Source organism: Budorcas taxicolor, chromosome 23 (assembly GCF_023091745.1).
Source record: "Budorcas taxicolor isolate Tak-1 chromosome 23, Takin1.1, whole genome shotgun sequence".
Classification (NCBI taxonomy): Eukaryota; Metazoa; Chordata; class Mammalia; order Artiodactyla; family Bovidae; genus Budorcas; species Budorcas taxicolor.
The window spans coordinates 18,330,678-18,349,315 of NC_068932.1; the positions used below are offsets into that span (position 1 = coordinate 18,330,678).

At 46.8% G+C, this 18,638-nt stretch overlaps 1 protein-coding gene across 1 annotated transcript; it reads left to right on the top strand.

Moving 5' to 3' along the window:
- The first annotated feature begins 10,651 nt into the window (after positions 1 to 10,651).
- Positions 10,652 to 17,479, top strand: PGAM1 (phosphoglycerate mutase 1). Its single transcript, XM_052660709.1, has 4 exons — positions 10,652 to 10,894; positions 14,353 to 14,627; positions 15,162 to 15,342; positions 16,392 to 17,479. The coding sequence occupies exons 1-4, from the start codon at positions 10,756 to 10,758 to the stop codon at positions 16,559 to 16,561; spliced, it is 765 nt and encodes a 254-aa protein (XP_052516669.1). The 5' UTR covers positions 10,652 to 10,755; the 3' UTR covers positions 16,562 to 17,479.
- The last annotated feature ends 1,159 nt before the right edge of the window (positions 17,480 to 18,638 follow it).

Sequence of the window (18,638 nt, forward strand, 5' to 3'; positions counted from 1 at the left end):
ATGACCAGTGGAGAAGGCAATGGCACCCTACTCCAGTACTCTTGCCTGGAAAATCCCATGGATGGAAGAGCCTGGTAGGCTGCAGTCCATGGGGTCGCTAAGAGTCGGACACGACTGAGTGACTTTGCTTTCACTTTTCAATTTCTTGCACTGGAGAAGGAAATGGCAACCCACTCCAGTGTTCTTGCCTGGAGCATCCCAGGGACCACTTGAGAGAAGACAGAAAAAGTGTTGGGCTCAAGTCTCGACTTACTTTCTGCATCACACAGAGCAAGAATTTAACCTCTTTGAGTCTGCATTTCATAAGGTGGTAAAAATAATACTGAACCCGCTGGTCTACTCTGAAGATTGTGTCAAAATGATTACAACGCAGTTTAAGTGTTGTTAGTGGTACCATGTGAGGGGTGCTATGGTGCCCTTTTGCCACCAGAGGGAGCACCGCAAACAAACTGTTAAAGCCAAAACCCCACAGAGATCGCAACGACTAAGCCACCTGGGGTTTTGCAAATCAGATGGGGAGATGAAGAGGCCCAGGCTAGCGGCAGCCTTCAGATCCTTTTCCTAGAGAGCAGGCACTGTGGGCCGGCCAACTGAGTCTGCACCGTGACTGGATACAGCCCCTGGATGCTCAAGAGCAAGCACTGGAGGGGCCGCAGGCTCCCTGGTGGCCCTCCATCCTGAGGCATCTGCTCAGAGTCTCCTCTGGAAGGCATGTCGGGCCAGGAGAGGGGAAGGAGACATCCAGATGGCCTGGGCACACTATAGCTCACTCTTCCCCACCCTGCACCCCAGGGCTCACCTTATTGCTGAAGGACTAAACTCCTCCACCCTGAATTCCACCAACGCCTTCCACCCAGAGGCATTAACTGTCTCCATGACTAGCCACGTATATATGGCTCGTAAAGATGACTCTTTGCATCAGGTGGCCAAAGTACTGGAGCTTCAGCTTCAGCATCAGAAGAGCCGACTCATTGGAAAAGACCCTGATGCTAGGAAAGATTGAGGGCAGAAGAAAAAGGGGCAACAGAGGATGAGATGGTTGGATGGCATCACCAACTCAATGTACATGAGTTGGAGCAAACTCCAGGAGATAGGGAAGGACAGGGAAGCTTGGCGTGCTGCAGTCCATCGGGTCGCGAATAGTTGGACCTGACTGAGAGCCTAAACAGCAACAAAGGACCACTCACGTCTGTAGGATGGATCCTCTAGTCAAACCCTCAGGGTTAGAATTCAAGTACCACCACTTGCTGTCTGACCTTGAGCAAGTCGCCTTACTCTCTGAGCTTGTTTCTTTCATCTGTAAAATGGAGATAAGAATGTCCACCCATAGCATTTTTGAGAACTAAATAAGATAACACATGTAAAAGTGCTTAACCCTATCTGGCACATAGTGAGAAGGCAATAACTATGAGCTGACTCATTGGAAAAGACCCTGAAGCTGGGGAAAATTGAGGGCAGGAGAAGGGGTGACAGAGGGTGAGATGGTTGGATGGCATCACTGACTCCATGGATATGAGTTTGATGGCTATCTCCATCACTAATTCTAGGATATAGTGAAGGACAGAGAATCCTGGCATGCTGCAGTCTATGGGGTTGCAAAGAGTTGGCCATGACTTAGCAACTTAACAACATTATTATTATCCAAAATAAAAATCTTCTTGAGTTACAAAGCACCTTTTCACCCACTATCTAAGTGAGGAGGAAAGAGAGAGCACATGTCCTCATTTCACAGACGGGTAAATATGGTTCCAAGGAGTCGAGTGACACCACTAAGGTCATACAGTCGGTCAGTGGGCAAAAGCCAGGAGCTCCAACTCTTAGCTGAGGAGCCCCCTCTGTAGTCACTGCTCTTAAAACTCTCTTTAAGGCTTATGTGGAAGTAACAGGGCTGCTGCACCCAAAGCACTGAGCCCAGGGCCACAGGAAGGCCTTTTTTAGATTTGTGGGGTTGTAATCTCTTATGACGCTAGGCAGGAGGAAAGGGAAGTTGAGGTTTAGCCTCTTGCCCTAAACAAAGAGGAAGCGATGGTTTGGATGTTTGAAATAGGGCTCAAGCCCTGAGGGTAGGAGAAGGGCTTTGTCACCCTGGGCAGCCCATCATGATCAAGCAATGGGGTTGCAACTCCAGAGTGTGTTCCTAACTGCTGCAGTTGTGTTAACCACCAGACTTTGGGCTTAGGCAAGCTTGCATTTGGAGCCACATCCTAGGTATGTGACTGGTGACTGGACTTTATAAGCCACAGTTTGATCATCTGAAAATGGAGCTGCTCTTTGGAGGCAGAAATGAGATAGCACATGCCAAGCGCTTAGCACCACGCCTGGCACGTCACTGTTGCAGAAGGCCGAGTGAATGGGGCAGTGACATTCGTTTGGCAAAGAAGAGCTTTTAGGAAGAAGAGCTTACTTCCTAGAGTAAGTCTGAGGGGGTAAGTGAATGGCCTGGTGTACTAAAAATGACAGAGAGGACCAGTATCTGGGCATGGCAGGTGTGATCTTCCACAAAAGGAGAACTGTCTTCCAAGGTGGAGTCCACCCTTTCTTCCCACCTGGCAGTATGTGTCCATGGCTAGCTGAAGGGAGCCTGGGTAAGGAGAGAGCGTGATCGCCACTATAACCTGGCGTCCTGATTCCCCCAAATCAGCCTTACTCCAAAATGAAATCTTTGCCACTTACTACTTTGAATACCACCCCCCTCACCCCACCCCCCTTTTTATTTTTTTTGCCATGAAGCGTACAAGATCTTAGTTCCCCGACCAGAGATCGAACCCATGCCCCCTGCAGGGGAAGCACTGTATCTTAACCTCTGAAGGGCCAAAGAAGTTCCACGAGGTGGGTTTTTGAAAATGAAACTGGCAAAGTAGATTGGGAGCATATCCTAATGGGCTTTGAGGGCCAGGCTAAGGGGTCTGGATTCTAATAGGGAGTTTCGGAAGCACATTGCACTCACGCTCCTACTGAGTCCTCACAGCTGTGCTGTGCAGTAGGTGCCATTATCATCAGCCCAACAACAAGCACTCACACACACAGAAGGCTGCAAATAAGAAAAGAGTTTATTTTGTTCTTAAGAATGGTAATTCTGGAGAAACAAATTTGGGTGAAAACTAAAGAGTGTTCCAAGGAAGAGTCAGAGGGTTATAAAGACAAAAGCCATCAGAATACATTCTAGAGCAAGAAAGGAAATGTATGCCCTTAAGGGACAGGCTGTGACAAGTGTTTTAGGGTAAGAGTCTGATACAAATCTTGAGTTTCTGGAACACTGGGCAGATACTCTGGATGCGTTCATTAAGGCAATAAATGCTCAAAAGGTCAGATTTCCATCCAGGCAGAAAACCACATAAGTCACACTTCCTTAAAGACCTCCCAGCTCCATTTAATTTTTAATTTGTATTTTTAAAACTTTTATTTTTATTTATCTCTTTGGCTGCCCTGGGTCTTAGTTGCAGCAGGTGGAATCTAGTTTTCTGACCAGGGATCAAACCTGGGCTCCCTGCACTGGGAGCATGGTGTCTTAGCCACTGAGTTCAGTTCAGGTCAGTTGCTCAGTCGTGTCCAATTCTTTGTGACTCCATGAATCGCAGCATGCCAGGCCTCCCTGTCCATCACCAACTCCCAGAGTTTACTCAAATTCATGTCCATCAAGTCGGTGATGCCATCCAGCCATCTCATCCTCTGTCGTCCCCTTCTCCTCCTGCCCCCAATCTCTCCCAGCATCAGGGTCTTTTCCAGTGAGTCAACTCTTCGCATCAGGTGGCCAAAGTATTGGAGTTGCAGCCTCAGCATCAGTCCTTCGAATGAATACCCAGGACTGATCTCCTTTAGGATGGACTGGTTGGATCTCCTTGCAGTCCGAGGGATTCTCAAGAGTCTTCTTCAACTCCACAGTTCAAAAGAATCAATTCTTCGGCGCTTAGCTTTCTTCACAGTCCAACTCTCACATCCATACATGACCACAGAAAAGACCATATCCTTGACTAGACGGACCTTAGTCGGCAAAGTAATGTCTCTGCTTTTGAATATGCTATCTATGTTGGTCATAACTTTCCTTCCAAGGAGTAAGCATTTTTTAATTTCATAGCTGCAGTCACCATCTGCAGTGATTTTGGAGCCCCCCCAAAATAAAGTCTGATACTCTTTCCACTGTTTCCCCATCTATTTCCCATGAAGTGATGGGACCAGATGCCATGATCTTAGTTTTCTGAATGTTGAGCTTTAAGCCAACTTTTTCACTTTCCTCTTTCACTTTCAACAAGAGGCTTTTTAGTTCCTCTTCACTTTCTGCGATAAGGGTGGTGTCACCTGCATATCTGAGGTGATTGACATTTCTCCCAGCAATCTTGGTTCCAACTTGTACTTCTTCCAGCCCAGCATTTCTCATGATGTACTCTGCATAGAAGTTAAATAAGCAGGGTGACAATATACAGCCTTGACGTACTCCTTTTCCTATTTGGAACCAGTCTGTTGTTCCATGTCCAGTTCTAACTGTTGCTTCCTGACCTGGATATAGGTTTCTCAAGAGGCAGGTCAGGTGATCTGGTATTCCCATCTCAGAATTTTCCAAAGTTTATTGTGATCCACACAGTCAAAGGCTTTGGCATAGTCAATAAAGCAGAAATAGATGTTTTTCTGGAACTCTCTTGCTTTTTTGATGATCCAGCAGATGTTGGCAATTTGATCTCCGGTTCCTCTGCCTTTTCTAAAACCAGCTTGAACATCTGGAAGTTCACGGTTCACGTACTGCTGAAGCCTGGCTTGGAGAATTTTGAGCATTACTTTACTAGCGTGTGAGATGAGTGCAATTGTGCGGTAGTTTGAGCATTTTTTGGCATTGCCTTTCTTTGGGATGGAATGAAAACTGACCTTTTCCAGTCCTGTGGCCACTGCCGAGTTTTCAGCCACTGAACCACCAGGGAAATCTTTCCCAGCTTCATTTTAGAGCATTTTGTTAGCAATATTGACTCCATTTTTAACTTTCTTTTCACATCATTATCCATAATATACACATGGAGAAACCAAAGCTGGAGAAAGTCGAGTACTTGCTTAGGTTCCCAACAGCATTAAATGATAGAGTTGGCATTTTAAACATACTTTTCTCTCAAGTCCTTTTCTTCATGATCAGCTGATTACAAAGACATCAAAGTGGCCTAGTTCTCGGGTACAGTGCTCACAGGCTGGTTGGCGTGGCGGTGAAGAAACCATGGTGATGATATGATCCACGCCATCATCCAGGTATGCCTAGGAGTCAGGGAGCCTTGAGCTTGGCAGGGTGTGGGCAGGTCTAGGAGGCAGATTCAGTGTCAGGTGAGGATTGCTTTCTGATCCATAGGCTGCTGTCTACTTGCTGAGTCCCCACATGGCAAAAAGGGCAAGAGAACTCTGTGAGCTCACTCTCTCTCTTTTTAAAAATAAATGTGTTCATTTCTTTTTTCTTCAATTTGGCTGCACACACGGTATCTTCGATCCCGGTTGAAGTATGCGGGATCTCTGGCTGCAGCATGTGGGATCCAGCTCCCCGATCAGGAATTGAGCCCCAGGCACCTGCATTGGAAGGGTGGAGTTTTAGCCACTGGATCATCAGGAAAGTCGTTGGGCTTTCTTTCATAAGATACTAATCCCATGAGCCCTCATGGTCTAAGTACCTCCCATAGTCTGCACCTCCTAATACCATCACATCAGGGTTATGATGTTTTTTTGCATTTTTAAAACATTTATTTATTTTTAATTGAGAGACAATTGCTTTACAATATTGTGTTGGTTTCTGTCACACATCAACATGAATCAGCCATAGGTATACATATGTCCCCTCCCTCTTGAACTTCTTTCTCACCTCCCACATCCCACCCCCCTAGGTTGTTACAGAACCCTGGTTTGAGTTTCCCGAGTCATAGAGCACATTCCCACTGGCTATCTATTTTACGTATGGTAGTGCCTATGTTTCCATGGCACTCTCTCCTTTCATCCCACCCTCTCCTTCCTCCCCACCCCCACCACCCACCTGTGCCCAGATGCCTGTTCTTTATCTCTGCCTCTCCATTGCTGCCCTGCAAATATGTTCATCAGTACCATCTTTCTAGATTCCATATATGTGCATTAATAGATGATGTTTATTATTCTCTTTCTGACTTACTTCACTCTGTATAATAGGCTCTAGGTTCATCCGGTTATGGTTTCTTTTGTATTTTTCATTTTGAAGGTTAAGATTTCAACATATGAGTTTGGGGACATAAACGTTCAGTCCACTGCCGTGACACTGGAGCTGCATGGTGAATTGAAATTGATCAGAAAGGAAAGGTGGAGGTGTGGGCCAGGGCGAGGGAACAGCAGCTACAAAGACACAGAGGCTAGAGGTAATATGACATGTTTGCCCTAGAGGCAGGATGCTAATTAAAGACTACTGGACCAGTACAGGCAAGAAACAATGAGGTCTGACACCAAGGCTGTGGCAGTGGGAGCAAAAAGGAGAAGATAGATGGGAAAATGTATTTAGGAGGTGGAATGGGCAGCACTCACTGACTGACCAGTTATGAGGAATGAGCTAGATTGCAATGTGCAGTTATGGAGACTGTGGACTGCTCAATTTCCCACCTGAGGGATCTGAACTCCCATTCTCATTGGAACTGGTCTTTTTCTAAGTAACCAAGATACTGTAGAGACTAGCAATAGCCCTAGAGGAAAAATTACTCCCAGGGAGGCAAGCAGTTCCAGACTAGATGTGGAGGGTGTCTATGGAAGACACCACCTCTAAATAGCTGAAACAAAAAGCTGAATCTCTGATTTACTTTGGGAGTACACAGCACTGCCTGTGGGGCAGTCTCTGAGTGGAGCAGGGAAGTGATTGTCCATGAGGTGCTGGGAGGTGTGAAGGTCAGGGATGGGCACACTTACAGGAGGGAGAGTTTAGGGACTGGCTGGTGACTGTTTCTGATTGCCCTACAGAAGTGTGGTCACCAAGGCAAACTGTCATCGTTCCATTACAGGGGGATGAGTTGTCATTGCTGATATGGTTTAAAACCCTTTGGAAAAAGAAAAAAGAAAAAAAAAAACACCCTTTGGGGTTGTTACTTGTTGCCTTGGCAACAGGACAGTCTTTGGGGTATGAGAACTTTTCTTCATGAGACAGCTAGCTTAAACCGTTCACCTCCTTCCCCTCAGGAGCATTTTACTTTAACAGTGGACCATGTTTCTCAAAGGGTTAAATCTCCAGAGGGATTTAGGACCTGTTGGGGGCTTAGACACCTGCCTGGTCCAGGCAGTGGCAATAAGATCCAGTTTCTGTCCTTTCCTTCCAAATCCTGGACCTGGGGTGGTCCTAAAACAGGGATCACGGAAATTAGTTACACAGTAGGGGAAGGTCCTGGCCCAGGGCTGGGAGTCATATATCAAGTCAAAACTAGGACCTAGGAGTGAATGAAAGTTTTATCTGGGGACCTTCTGAGAACTACAGCCAGGAGGACCGCCTCTCAGATAGCTCTGAGGAGCTGCCCTGGAATTGGCCAAGGACAAAGTCTCCACGGGTATATGAAATAGAGATGCAGTGCCCATCCTCAAGGAGTTTCTAGTTGAGTTGATCTGATATAAATAGATACATTAAAAAATCTTTCATAATCTAAGGTAGATATCCTGTGAGTGAGTTCGAGTTCCTCAGAATTCCAAGGAGGTGAGAGATTCCTTCTGGAAGCACAGCAAATGGATGAAAGCAATAAATTAGGATTCCCGGGCTCTCTCCCAAGGCTGGTGGCACAGACACCCTTGGCCTCCTGCCCAAAGTATCCCACTTACATGCTCAGTTCCAATCCCAGTCTTGATCGCATGGGTAATAGCATTTGTTATCAATATGTTAATAATAACATTATTATTATTTATGACTATTTGCTAGTCTGAAAAGGCAAGGTTAAGGCTGGGAGTGTATGCGCATCAGTACTGCAGTGACCAAGCAGAAGGAATGGCCAGAGGGAGAATTTCCAAAGAGGGAGTCTTCCAAGGTCCCCACATGGGCCATGCCAGGAGCTTGAACAAGGAAACCTTCCGGGGCAGGTCTTGCTTTGCAGCCCTGGAAGTCCAGAAACTCCAAGTGCAGCTTTTAGTGCTGGACCTCATTCCAGTGACCTCTCTGGTCACTGAGTCCCATCTTCTCCCAGCTGCAGAGGAAGGAGGCAATGGAACATTGTGGTTAGAGTGCACACTCGGCCACTGACTGTTTGGGTTTGAGTCCTGGGTTCTTTTTCACTTCTGCCCGCAGTTGTGACTTTGGACTAATTATATCCCCAGGCCTCAGTTTCTTCATCTGCAGAATGGAGAACCTACATTATATGAATTGCGAGAAGGTTGAGATAATATAATAAGTTAAAACACTGGACATGGTAAACTTTTGTTACCAAGTCCAAGTAAGGTCTGCTTGTCTCATGACAGGCCAGTGAATCCAAGAGACGAGGTGTTGAGGCAAGCAATACGACTTTGTTCAGAGAACCGACTGATCGAGAAGATGGTAGGCTAATGTCTCAAAATCATCTTCCCTGGGTCTGGATGCCAGCTTCTCTTATGAATCAGAGGTTGAGGGGCAGGGGAGGGAGCAAAATAAAAAGGCCATTAGTTCAAATATCTCCTAAAATAGCAAGCTTTAGACAGGGAGATGTGTTCATTTCTTTCTTCCTGCTATCTGCAGATGGACAGAGTTCTTTCTGAACAAAGGCCCTTTAGTTTAACAGTCTGGCAGGGGGGCAGGATTCTCTGAGGCAGGCTATTACGTGATTATAATAACAAAAGCAATGGAAAGCAAGTCAAAGAAACAGTTTCAACATGGAGTCAGAATTGACTTCTCCCTGCAACACTTTCACGGACAGTAGATGACATATCTAAAAACCAGTATTACGTGCTTTGATTCACGTTTTTAACAAAGTGCCTTTTCTCTGCCTATCAAACCCTTCCCACTCTTTAAAGTCAATAAGTGCCCTAAATGCAACATTTATGTGGAGCCCACAGAGAATATTAGGTTAGATATACACGGACTTGGGAGGCAGCGAGCCTAGGCTTGAGTCCTGGTTCCTGCAACCCTGAGCAAATTGCTTCATCCCTCAGTTTCCTCTTCAATAAATAGGGAATCAATAGTACTAGACTCCTAAGAGGGCTTCCCTGGTGGCTCAGACAGTAAAGCGTCTGCCTGCAATGCGGGAGAGCCGGGTTCGATTCCTGGGTTGGGAAGATCCCCTGGAGAAGGAAATGGCAATCCACTCCAGCACCCTTGCCTGGAAAATCCCATGGACGGAGGAGCCTGATAGGCTACAGTCCATGGGGTCGCAAAGAGTCGGACACGACTGAGGGACTTCACTTCACTTCAGGCTCCTAAGACCATCATGAGGATGTGAGGAGTGAATGAGCTAATGTTTGTAAAGTACTTAAAACACTGCCTGATACATAGTAGGTGCTTTATGAGTGAGTGTTAAAAACTTTTGTATAATTTGTCAAAGTATAACACACAGCACAATTTCTTAGGTGTTTTACACATGGGCCTTATTTGCACTCCACCTGCTATGAAGGCCAGAAAACACATTCTACCCATCTTTGACCCTAGTCCACTGCCTGACTCATGTTTGGTGCTCAATAAAGTGGCAAGGTTGAAATAAACCAGGACATAGTGGCATGGGCACTGGAAAGCTGTCTAGATAAACAGCAGATAAGCTGTCTACTTAAACTGCTGATTAGGTGTAGGGGAGGGACAAGCAGTAATCCTTCTCTTTCTGGAGTGTTTGATCGGCCTAGAGTTTGCTTCACTGTTGGTCCAGGAGGCATTGACCAGAGGCTGTGAGAGACTAGAAAAGTTGGGACAAACAGCTCTGTGTTAAATGAAGAGCAAGTCTTTCAAACTAGCAGTCAGAACCAGCGTCCTTATGGAGATCATTGTCCATGGAAATGAGATAGAAACAACCATTATTTACTGAGCACCTTCCAGGTAGATATACTCATGCTCGGCCACTTCAGTCTGTCCCACTCTTTGCGACCCCATGCACTGTAGCCCGCCAGGCTCCTCTGTCCAATGGACTTCTCCAGGCGTGAATACTGGAGTGGGTTGTCAGGCCCTTCTCCAGGGGATCTTCCTAACCCAGGGATAGAACCCGCGTTTCCTGTGTCTCCTGCTTTGCAGGCGGATTCTTTACCCATTGAGCCACCTGGGAAACCCTCCTGGTAGATAGCCACCCGCTGAATATTTACCCTCGTTTACAGACGAGGGTGAGCGAGGTTAAGCAGTGTCCACATAGCGAGTAAAATGGAAGAGTGAAGACTGGAACTCAGGCGTGTGAATCACAATCTGTGTTCGGATGGGAAAGTGATCTGGGCAAGCCAAGCGCGATTGGAATAATAAAGAACATTTTATTACAACGAAGGGCTTATGAATGACTGCAATTCAATTCGATGACACTCCGGCTGGTATGCACTTCTGAGCACCGCCCAAAGATTCCACCGCCTTTGGGCGCTTACGTGCGCTCCGTGACCGCCGCGGCGGACGGGGGTAGGCGGCGGAGACCGCATGCGCCCTGTCTTCCTGGGAGAGCGCCTCCTCCGCCAGGCGGCTGCGGCGCCCGCACGGAGCGCATGCGTACACCCGGCGGGAGGAGGGTGGCCGCGAGCTAGTGGAGAGATTCGGCGGTGCAAGTGAAAGGGAGCTGACGGGTGGGGCGCAAGCGCGCAGGCGCAGCCGGGGGCCGGGCAGCGACTCCGGAATCTCGGTGATCCCCAGTCTGCGCCGCATCCCGAACCGCAGCCATGGCCGCCTACAAGCTGGTGCTGATCCGGCACGGCGAGAGCACATGGAACCTGGAGAACCGTTTCAGCGGCTGGTACGACGCGGACCTGAGCCCAGCAGGGCACGAGGAGGCGAAGCGAGGCGGGCAGGCGCTGAGAGGTGCGTAGCGGGCCGGGGCGGTGGATGTGGGCTGCGAAGGCCGGGGCTGGCGCCTCTGGGTCACGGCCGCCTGGCCTCACCCCCTCCCGGAGAACGTCTAGACCTTAGGCTTCTTCTTTCTAGCAGTGTATTTTGCAGTTGAGAAAATGAGCCGGGGTTGCGGGATCGACTTGCTCAAGGTCACCCAGCCAAGAAGAGGACCCGGGCGGTCACCGCGCAGTTTTATTGCGCTCTCCACACCGCCTTGCGAAATCGCTCTCGTCTTAGTCTGAGCATTTAGTAACTCGGGGACGGGTCACTAAATTGGATGCCCAGTGTCTTCCACTGGCTACAACCAAACCTACTCTAGGCTAGGGAGGCTGATGAAGTGGCAGGCCACATGCTTCTCCCCGCCGTGGGGGAGTGAAGCGGCGCTGCGGAGACCAGAGACATCCACGTGCTGCTGTAGGATGCTGTTTAGCAGCATTCCACAAACCCTGTGTCCACAGTGCATCCACAAATGTAAATGAGTGGTTGAATGAATGAAGGATTTGAGTTAATCCTCTTCACAACGCCATAAAGTATACAGATTTCACTCCCTTCCTTCCCAACTCTCCCTGGCCCTCTTTCACAGTTGGGAAAGTGAGAGTTGGAAAGAGAACTTGACCAAGGCTACATCTTATTCCTAGTCCACCACGCTGGCCTCTGTTCTGGGGATGAGTAAACAGGTAGGTGCTAGGGAACTGGTAGGCTGTTGCAGGCAAAGGTGGAAGTGGAAGTGAGATAAGCTTGCCTACTCAGGCTGGCCCCCTCTGGCAGACGGCTCTCTGTGATTTTGAAATGCTAATAAGGAAGCATTCCCTGCTGCCAGCAATTCAAAGTATCTCAGGACTGAGGAGGTGCTTCCATTGATCCTGCTCTGCTCCCTTTTAACCTCGACAAAGCAGCAGCTGTTGAAATAGGTCATTGATGCCTGGTTGATGTGAATCAGGTATTTGGCCCAAATTTGCTCTCTCTAGGTTCTTGCCTCCACTGTAGATCTTTTAGAAATGAAGCAAAGGCTTGGAAACAAGTCTGGGAAATGTAATCCTGCTGAGGATGTGTGTGAATAATTGGGGATGGCCTGGTATGACCTCATACCGGTTAGGAGAGGCCAGGATGGGGAAAGTGCTGGTAAAGGAGGCCATTTTCTCTCCTGTCTGGCAGGAAGAACTGAATGGGTCTGTGGTGGTTTGCTGATGACTGACCCAGGACAAAGCAAAGTGCAGCTGTCCCCTAAGACTGGTCAAATGCCTTAACTTGTAATCTCTTAAAATAACAGACCCAAGTTCAGTTTTTAAGTAAATGTTAGTAGCATTAGTTTAAAAAGAAAGCCCATTAAAATTTTAAAATAACTGTTTAGGGGCATCACAGATGATTAAATAAAAAGTCAATGACTAAAAGCAAAAATTCTGAATGATGAAGACCATATGAATAATCTAATAATATAAAAGGCCTAAAATAAAGTATTAATTTCACCAGGACTTTAAGTACTGTAGGGCTTATAAAATCTTGCATGATTTCAGGAGCAAATTAGCAAGAACTGAGTTTCACCACGCCATATTATTAAGGGAGGATGGAGGCCACATGGCACACCAGCTAACCCCATCCCTGGGAGCGTCCTAAACTCTGCTTTTGTTTCATGGCCAAGTTAAAGGAAGAGGCTTTAGAGTTTGTTGAGAGTTATAAGGGGAACTGCTCTTTTTCTCTGGGATCTATTTGTGTATCTAATGTGCAGCACTCCACTGCAATTAGAAAACTCAGTGAAAAAACCACAGCTTTTCAGCATGGCAGCTGAGCCTTGCACTGAGGATGCTGCTTCCCAGTGACTCAGCCTTTTACTGGGGAATCATTCTTCCCCATAAAGTTAGGGAGGAGATTGTAAGTGAGTCTACTAGGACTGGTCCTGAGGCTCAGCGATGAGATGTGTCTTTTCCCTCGTGGGTGCTGGTGCGTCTCCTGGTGACTAATCCTCCCTTCCCCCATCAGTGTAGTTCTTACTGGCCTTATTCTCAGTTGAATGACTGGCAGAAAATTCACTTCATTAATTACTGTTGGTGGTTTCAATACGAAGCAACACACAGTAAAGTTTGTGCTGAATTTCAATGAGGGCCTTATAGCCTCACTGAAGAAAACAGGAATGTTTTCCTGGCTCACTGCATAAGGAAAGGGCCATCTCCCCATTAAAGTGGGAGGGAGAATAATGGTTTGTGAAACATAAATGAAGATACATATGGTTGTAACTTACTGGTTGGGCCAACGTAACTCTTGATACCACCCCTCATAACTGCTGTGTGTAGAGGAGAGGTCTGCTCTTTCTCCAGTGAGTGGCTTCTCTTAAACTTGGTGTACCAGTTGATGTAGGCAGGTGGATATATAGGGTAGTCAAGTCATTCGACTAGCAGAAAGGAGCTGTGGACGAAGAGATTGTGATGTGATCTCCGTACGCTAGGGAAGACACAGCTTCATGTAACAGACTGGCTTTATCAGCATCCTCTACGAGCTCCTGCTGTGCCCTAACTGTAGAATTCAAAGTCCCATGTCTCCTGGACCAGAAATTAGAGAGGACTGAAATGCATTAGTGATTATCAATCAGAAGTGACAGTTCTACCTAAAATACAAACATCAGAATCCTTAGAAGTTAGGAAGCTATGGAGATAGCTAGAGATGGTGGTTATGAGTTGGATTATAGAGTCATACAACCTGGGTTTTTAACCTGTCATGTAATATCTGTGACCTCAGATAATTTGCTTAACTCCTGCAGTTTCTATTTCCCCCACCCAGTAAGATGGATTGTAATGACGTAACCTCATTAGATTGTTATGAAGACTAAATAAAATACATACAAAGTACTTACTAGTCCAGTGCCTGACAGATGGTAAACCCTCTATAAATATTAACTATTTATAAATATTAACTGTTTATTAAGTGACTCCAAGTTTTTAATATTATGTTAAAAGAATTAAAGCAAATAAAAAATTAAAATGTGCTTAAGCACAGCACTCTGGGGATTAGCGCAGATCTCAGGTTAGCTCGTTGACAGTACATTTGGGCCTTTAGTTAGATGAATTATTGGGAAGCTGCTGGGAAGTATATTGTCAATTGCAACATAAATCAACAAATGTTACCTTCCCCAAAGGCAAAATATTGTTTTTCCTGTATGCAAAATAAAATATTTAGGGTATACAAAATATTTAGCCAAATAATTTTCATTTGGGTTGTCCATACCTGAGATTTATATAAGAAAATTCTGGCTCTAGGGAATTTCCTGGCAGTCTAGTAGTTAGAACTCCTTGCCCTCACTGCCAAGGGCCCAGGTTTAATCCCTGGTGGGGAACTAAGATCCCACAAGTCGTGTGGCATGGCTAAAGAAAAGAAAAAAGAAATTCTGGCTCTAGAGTGGACCTCATTAGCTTATCACTTTTAACTTAAATTTTCAGATGCTGGCTATGAGTTTGACATCTGCTTCACCTCAGTGCAGAAGAGGGCAATCCGGACCCTCTGGACAGTGCTGGATGCCATTGACCAAATGTGGCTGCCAGTGGTGAGGACTTGGCGCCTTAATGAGCGACACTATGGGGGTCTGACTGGCCTCAATAAGGCAGAAACTGCTGCCAAGCATGGTGAGGCCCAGGTAAAGATCTGGAGGCGCTCCTATGATGTCCCGCCACCTCCCATGGAGCCTGACCATCCCTTCTACAGCAACATCAGTAAGGTATGGACAAACTGAGGTTTGGCTCGCTGCACACAGGACCAGGGGATCAGAATCTGGACTTCTCTCTTTTAGCTTTTATTAGTATCTGCCTAGATCACTGAGTTTCTAATTTATGATAAAATAAATACCCCCTTGTAATCCCTCTTCTCCAAGGAAAGACCATCGCTTGTTAAAAGATTTAGTTAAGAGTTTATGTGGTTTATCTATAAAGAATTTCTATCTTTTTTACATGTATTGCCATATTTTTTAAAACTGCACCGTAGCTGATAGGGCCTTCCTAAACCAATTGCAAGGTAAAGTGAGTTGGGAAGGCCTTGAGGCCTACCTTTCCTAAGTTGTGTTTCTTTTGGACTATTCAATCTTCCCTGTCGTGGGTAATGGGGGAGGGAGGGCAGGATAGTAATAATCCCCCTTCTCAAGCTCTCAGTGCCCTGGTGAGAGACTTTTACCTATCACTGTGATCCCTTAGGGGATGAGGAATAGGCAGAACAGATGCAACTGGTAATAACTGTTAAGCTGGGATTTTTTGTTTAGGATCGCAGGTACGCAGACCTCACTGAAGACCAGCTGCCCTCCTGTGAGAGTCTGAAGGACACAATTGCCAGAGCTCTGCCCTTTTGGAATGAAGAAATTGTCCCCCAGATCAAGGAGGGGAAACGGGTACTAATTGCGGCCCATGGCAACAGCCTTCGGGGCATCGTCAAGCATCTGGAGGGTATGTATGCTTTTCAGAGGGGCCCTTGGGGAAGGGTAAAGCAGAACTGCCAGTACTCTGGACTGATTTAGTATGAAGGAGACCTTCAGGAAAGGGTTGGATGTACTGAGAGCCTTAGAGACAGTCCAGATTATCTCCTAGTAGAAACATGATCCTTGCTTCTCAAAGCATCATCTGCAGAACCAGAGGCTGCCACACCCCACTGGGTGCTTGTTAACACGTTAGAACCTCAGGTCCCACTTCAGACCTGATTTGGAAGCTGCATCTGTCATCTAGGTGCATCTGTCATTGCTCCATTACAGCAGAGTGATCACCCAAGGAATGCCCCCAGTATTCTTTCTTAGCCACTGAACAGCAAGAAAAAAAGGGATGGAAAGTATCTCTCCCCAGAGGAGATACACACGAAAGTTTGAGATGCCTACCTCTAGACTGGGTCGGGAAGACCCCCTAGAGAAGGAAATGGCAATCCACTCCAGTACTATTGCCTGGAAAATCCCATGGACAGAGGAGCCTGGTAGGATACAGTCCATGGGGTCACAGAGTTGGACACAACTGAGCGACTTCACTTTCACTTTCACCTCTGGACTAGGACTGCTAGTTGAAATTGCTGATAAAAATCCTTAACCACAGCCTGATTACAACTCCCCACGTGAGTGTCAATTTGTATCCTAAGTTTCACTCGAGGGCCTAGAGGCCCAGATGCGCCACGTTTTGGCAACTGTATGGACAACATAGGACATTTGAGATACTAAGATGTATAGTCCTGCTTCACTGTGGGCTTCCAGATCCCCCTTGGGGAGGGATACCTTTCATCCCTTTTTTCTTGCTGTTCAGTGGCTGAGAAAGAATATTGGGGGCATTCCTTGGGTGATCACTCTACCCTAATACAGATCCTTACTCTTACGACAAGTATCAAAAAGGGTGTCTTGTTTTAATTCCTGCCAGAGTCCTTGGAGGACCCATTTCCTCACCTGGAGGATGAACAGAAAAGCTGGAGAGGTGTATTCTTATCTTGCTTGACTGATCATGAGGAGGGGGTATATTTTCAGGTCTCTCTGAAGAGGCTATCATGGAGCTGAACCTGCCGACTGGCATTCCCATGGTCTATGAATTGGACAAGAACTTGAAGCCCATCAAGCCCATGCAGTTCCTGGGGGATGAGGAGACCGTGCGTAAAGCTATGGAGGCTGTGGCTGCCCAGGGCAAGGCCAAGAAGTGAGGGCAAGCAGCAAATTGCTTTCCCAGGGATTACCCTCCTCCCCTGCCCTGGCCCACCCTTCTCCTCTGCACCTCTCCCTGGCGCATGTCCCACTGATGACATCTGTAGGCATCATAAGTTGTAGCTGCAGGTGGGGACCAGCGGCTCCCAATTCCACATTAGCCATTTTATCTCTTGCACCCACTCCCTTCATACAGTCTAGTCAGAATGGCACGTCTGGGGCATGGTCCTCGGTCCAAGCCGAGGGAAGACTTATCCAGAAGTGTTGAGAGGTTATCACTGGGGGGGTTGATAGTGGTTTATTACTAAGGAGCTGCTTGCGTAGGGGTCAGGGAGAAAACCATGCTGAGGTGTGACCAGTGAGAAGAGCCTGTTCATGTCCCCAGAGGCCAGCTGGGCGCTATTGTTAGGTGACTCGGGGCTCTAGTCATTCCAGTGGAAGATGAATGTAACCTGCATGGTGACCCAATCAAATATTCCTCCCTGACTCTAAAAGGCTGGATCAATCCTGAATGTTTTTGTGTTGCATTTACTTAAAAAAAAAAAAAAATTATATATAAATACCAAAAAAACCCCACAAACAAACCCTTCTGGGGTTTTTAGTGGCGGTTGAAATACTCCCACATGTGGTCATCAGCAAATAAGTCATTCCTTACACCATCATGGGATAAGCTCCTTGACTTCTAAGGCGTAGGAGTTCATCCTGTTGTGTGCTTTAGAATCCCTCCCCGGCCTTACTGTTTTGTGGCAGTGGAATGCCTCTTGATCATGTCCAAGTGTGTCTCTCACTGTGCCTGACTTCTGAACCATGTTCCAGTTGCTTGGCCTAGCACTTGGGCCCAGTACTCATTTGAGCATAACTGTACTAAAAATATCTTTTTTCCAGATCAGTATAAAATAAAGGAGTGATGTGCAATATTTTCTGTGTGATATGTCTTACCTGAGGAAATCAACTCGAACATTCAACTCGAAATGTCTCTCACTGCCCAAGTTCGTGTATGACTAAGCTTTAGGACAGCCAGTCACAACTTTACACAGCCATTTTATCTCTTGCACCCACTCCCTTCATACAGTCTAGTCAGAATGGCACATCTGGGGCATGGTCCTCAGTCCAAGCCGAGGGAAGACTTATCCAGAAGTGTTGAGAGGTCATCACTGGGGGGTTCCCAATACCATGTATCTCACTGGGTTCTCCACTACAGGTTGAAGAGCTGAACTGTTGCCTCTCTACAGCTCTTGCTCAATGCTACTGGTTACTAAAATCAAATTTTGAAACTATTATACCTTCTTTCAGTTCAGTTCAGTTCAGTTGCTCAGTCGTGTCCGACTCTGCGACCCCATGAATCACAGCACGCCAGGCCTCCCTGTCCAGCACCATCTCCCGGAGTTCACTCAGACTCATGTCCATCAAGTCCGTGATGCCATCCAGCCATCTCATCCTCTGTCGTCCCCTTCTCCTGCCCTCAATCCCTCCCAGCATCAGAGTCTTTTCCAATGAGTCAACTCTTCGCATGAGGTGGCCAAAGTATACCTTCTTTAGAAAGGTAAAAGTTTGTTTACTAGACTTAAAAAAGCCAGTCCCTTTCTATTAGTAAACTGTAAACTTGATTCACACCTTTCCTTTTGGCTCCTGAAGTTTTATCCCTGTCAGTTACCTAACCTCCTCAGAAATTATACTTGCAGGAGAAAATGAATCTACAGTCATCCCTTATCTGCAGAGGGGAGACTGATTCCAGGACTCCTCTGGATACTGAAATTAACAGATGCTAGGGACTTCCTTGGTGGTCCAGGGGCTAAGACTCAGCTCCCAATGCAGGAGGCTAGGGTTGGATCCCTGGTCAGGGAACAGGATCCCACATGCACGCAGCTGAGTCTGCATGCTGCAGTGAAGAGCAACTAAGACCCAGCACAGCCAAAATAAACATTTCAAAATTAACAGATGCTGAAGTGCCTAATACAAGGTGGCATAGTACAGATGGCTCTCTCTCCATGGGTTTCCCATCCATGGACGGGGAGGACTGACTGCAGTTGTCTACATAATTGGGGAGGGGCATTGCTCACACTTGCCTTTTCTCTG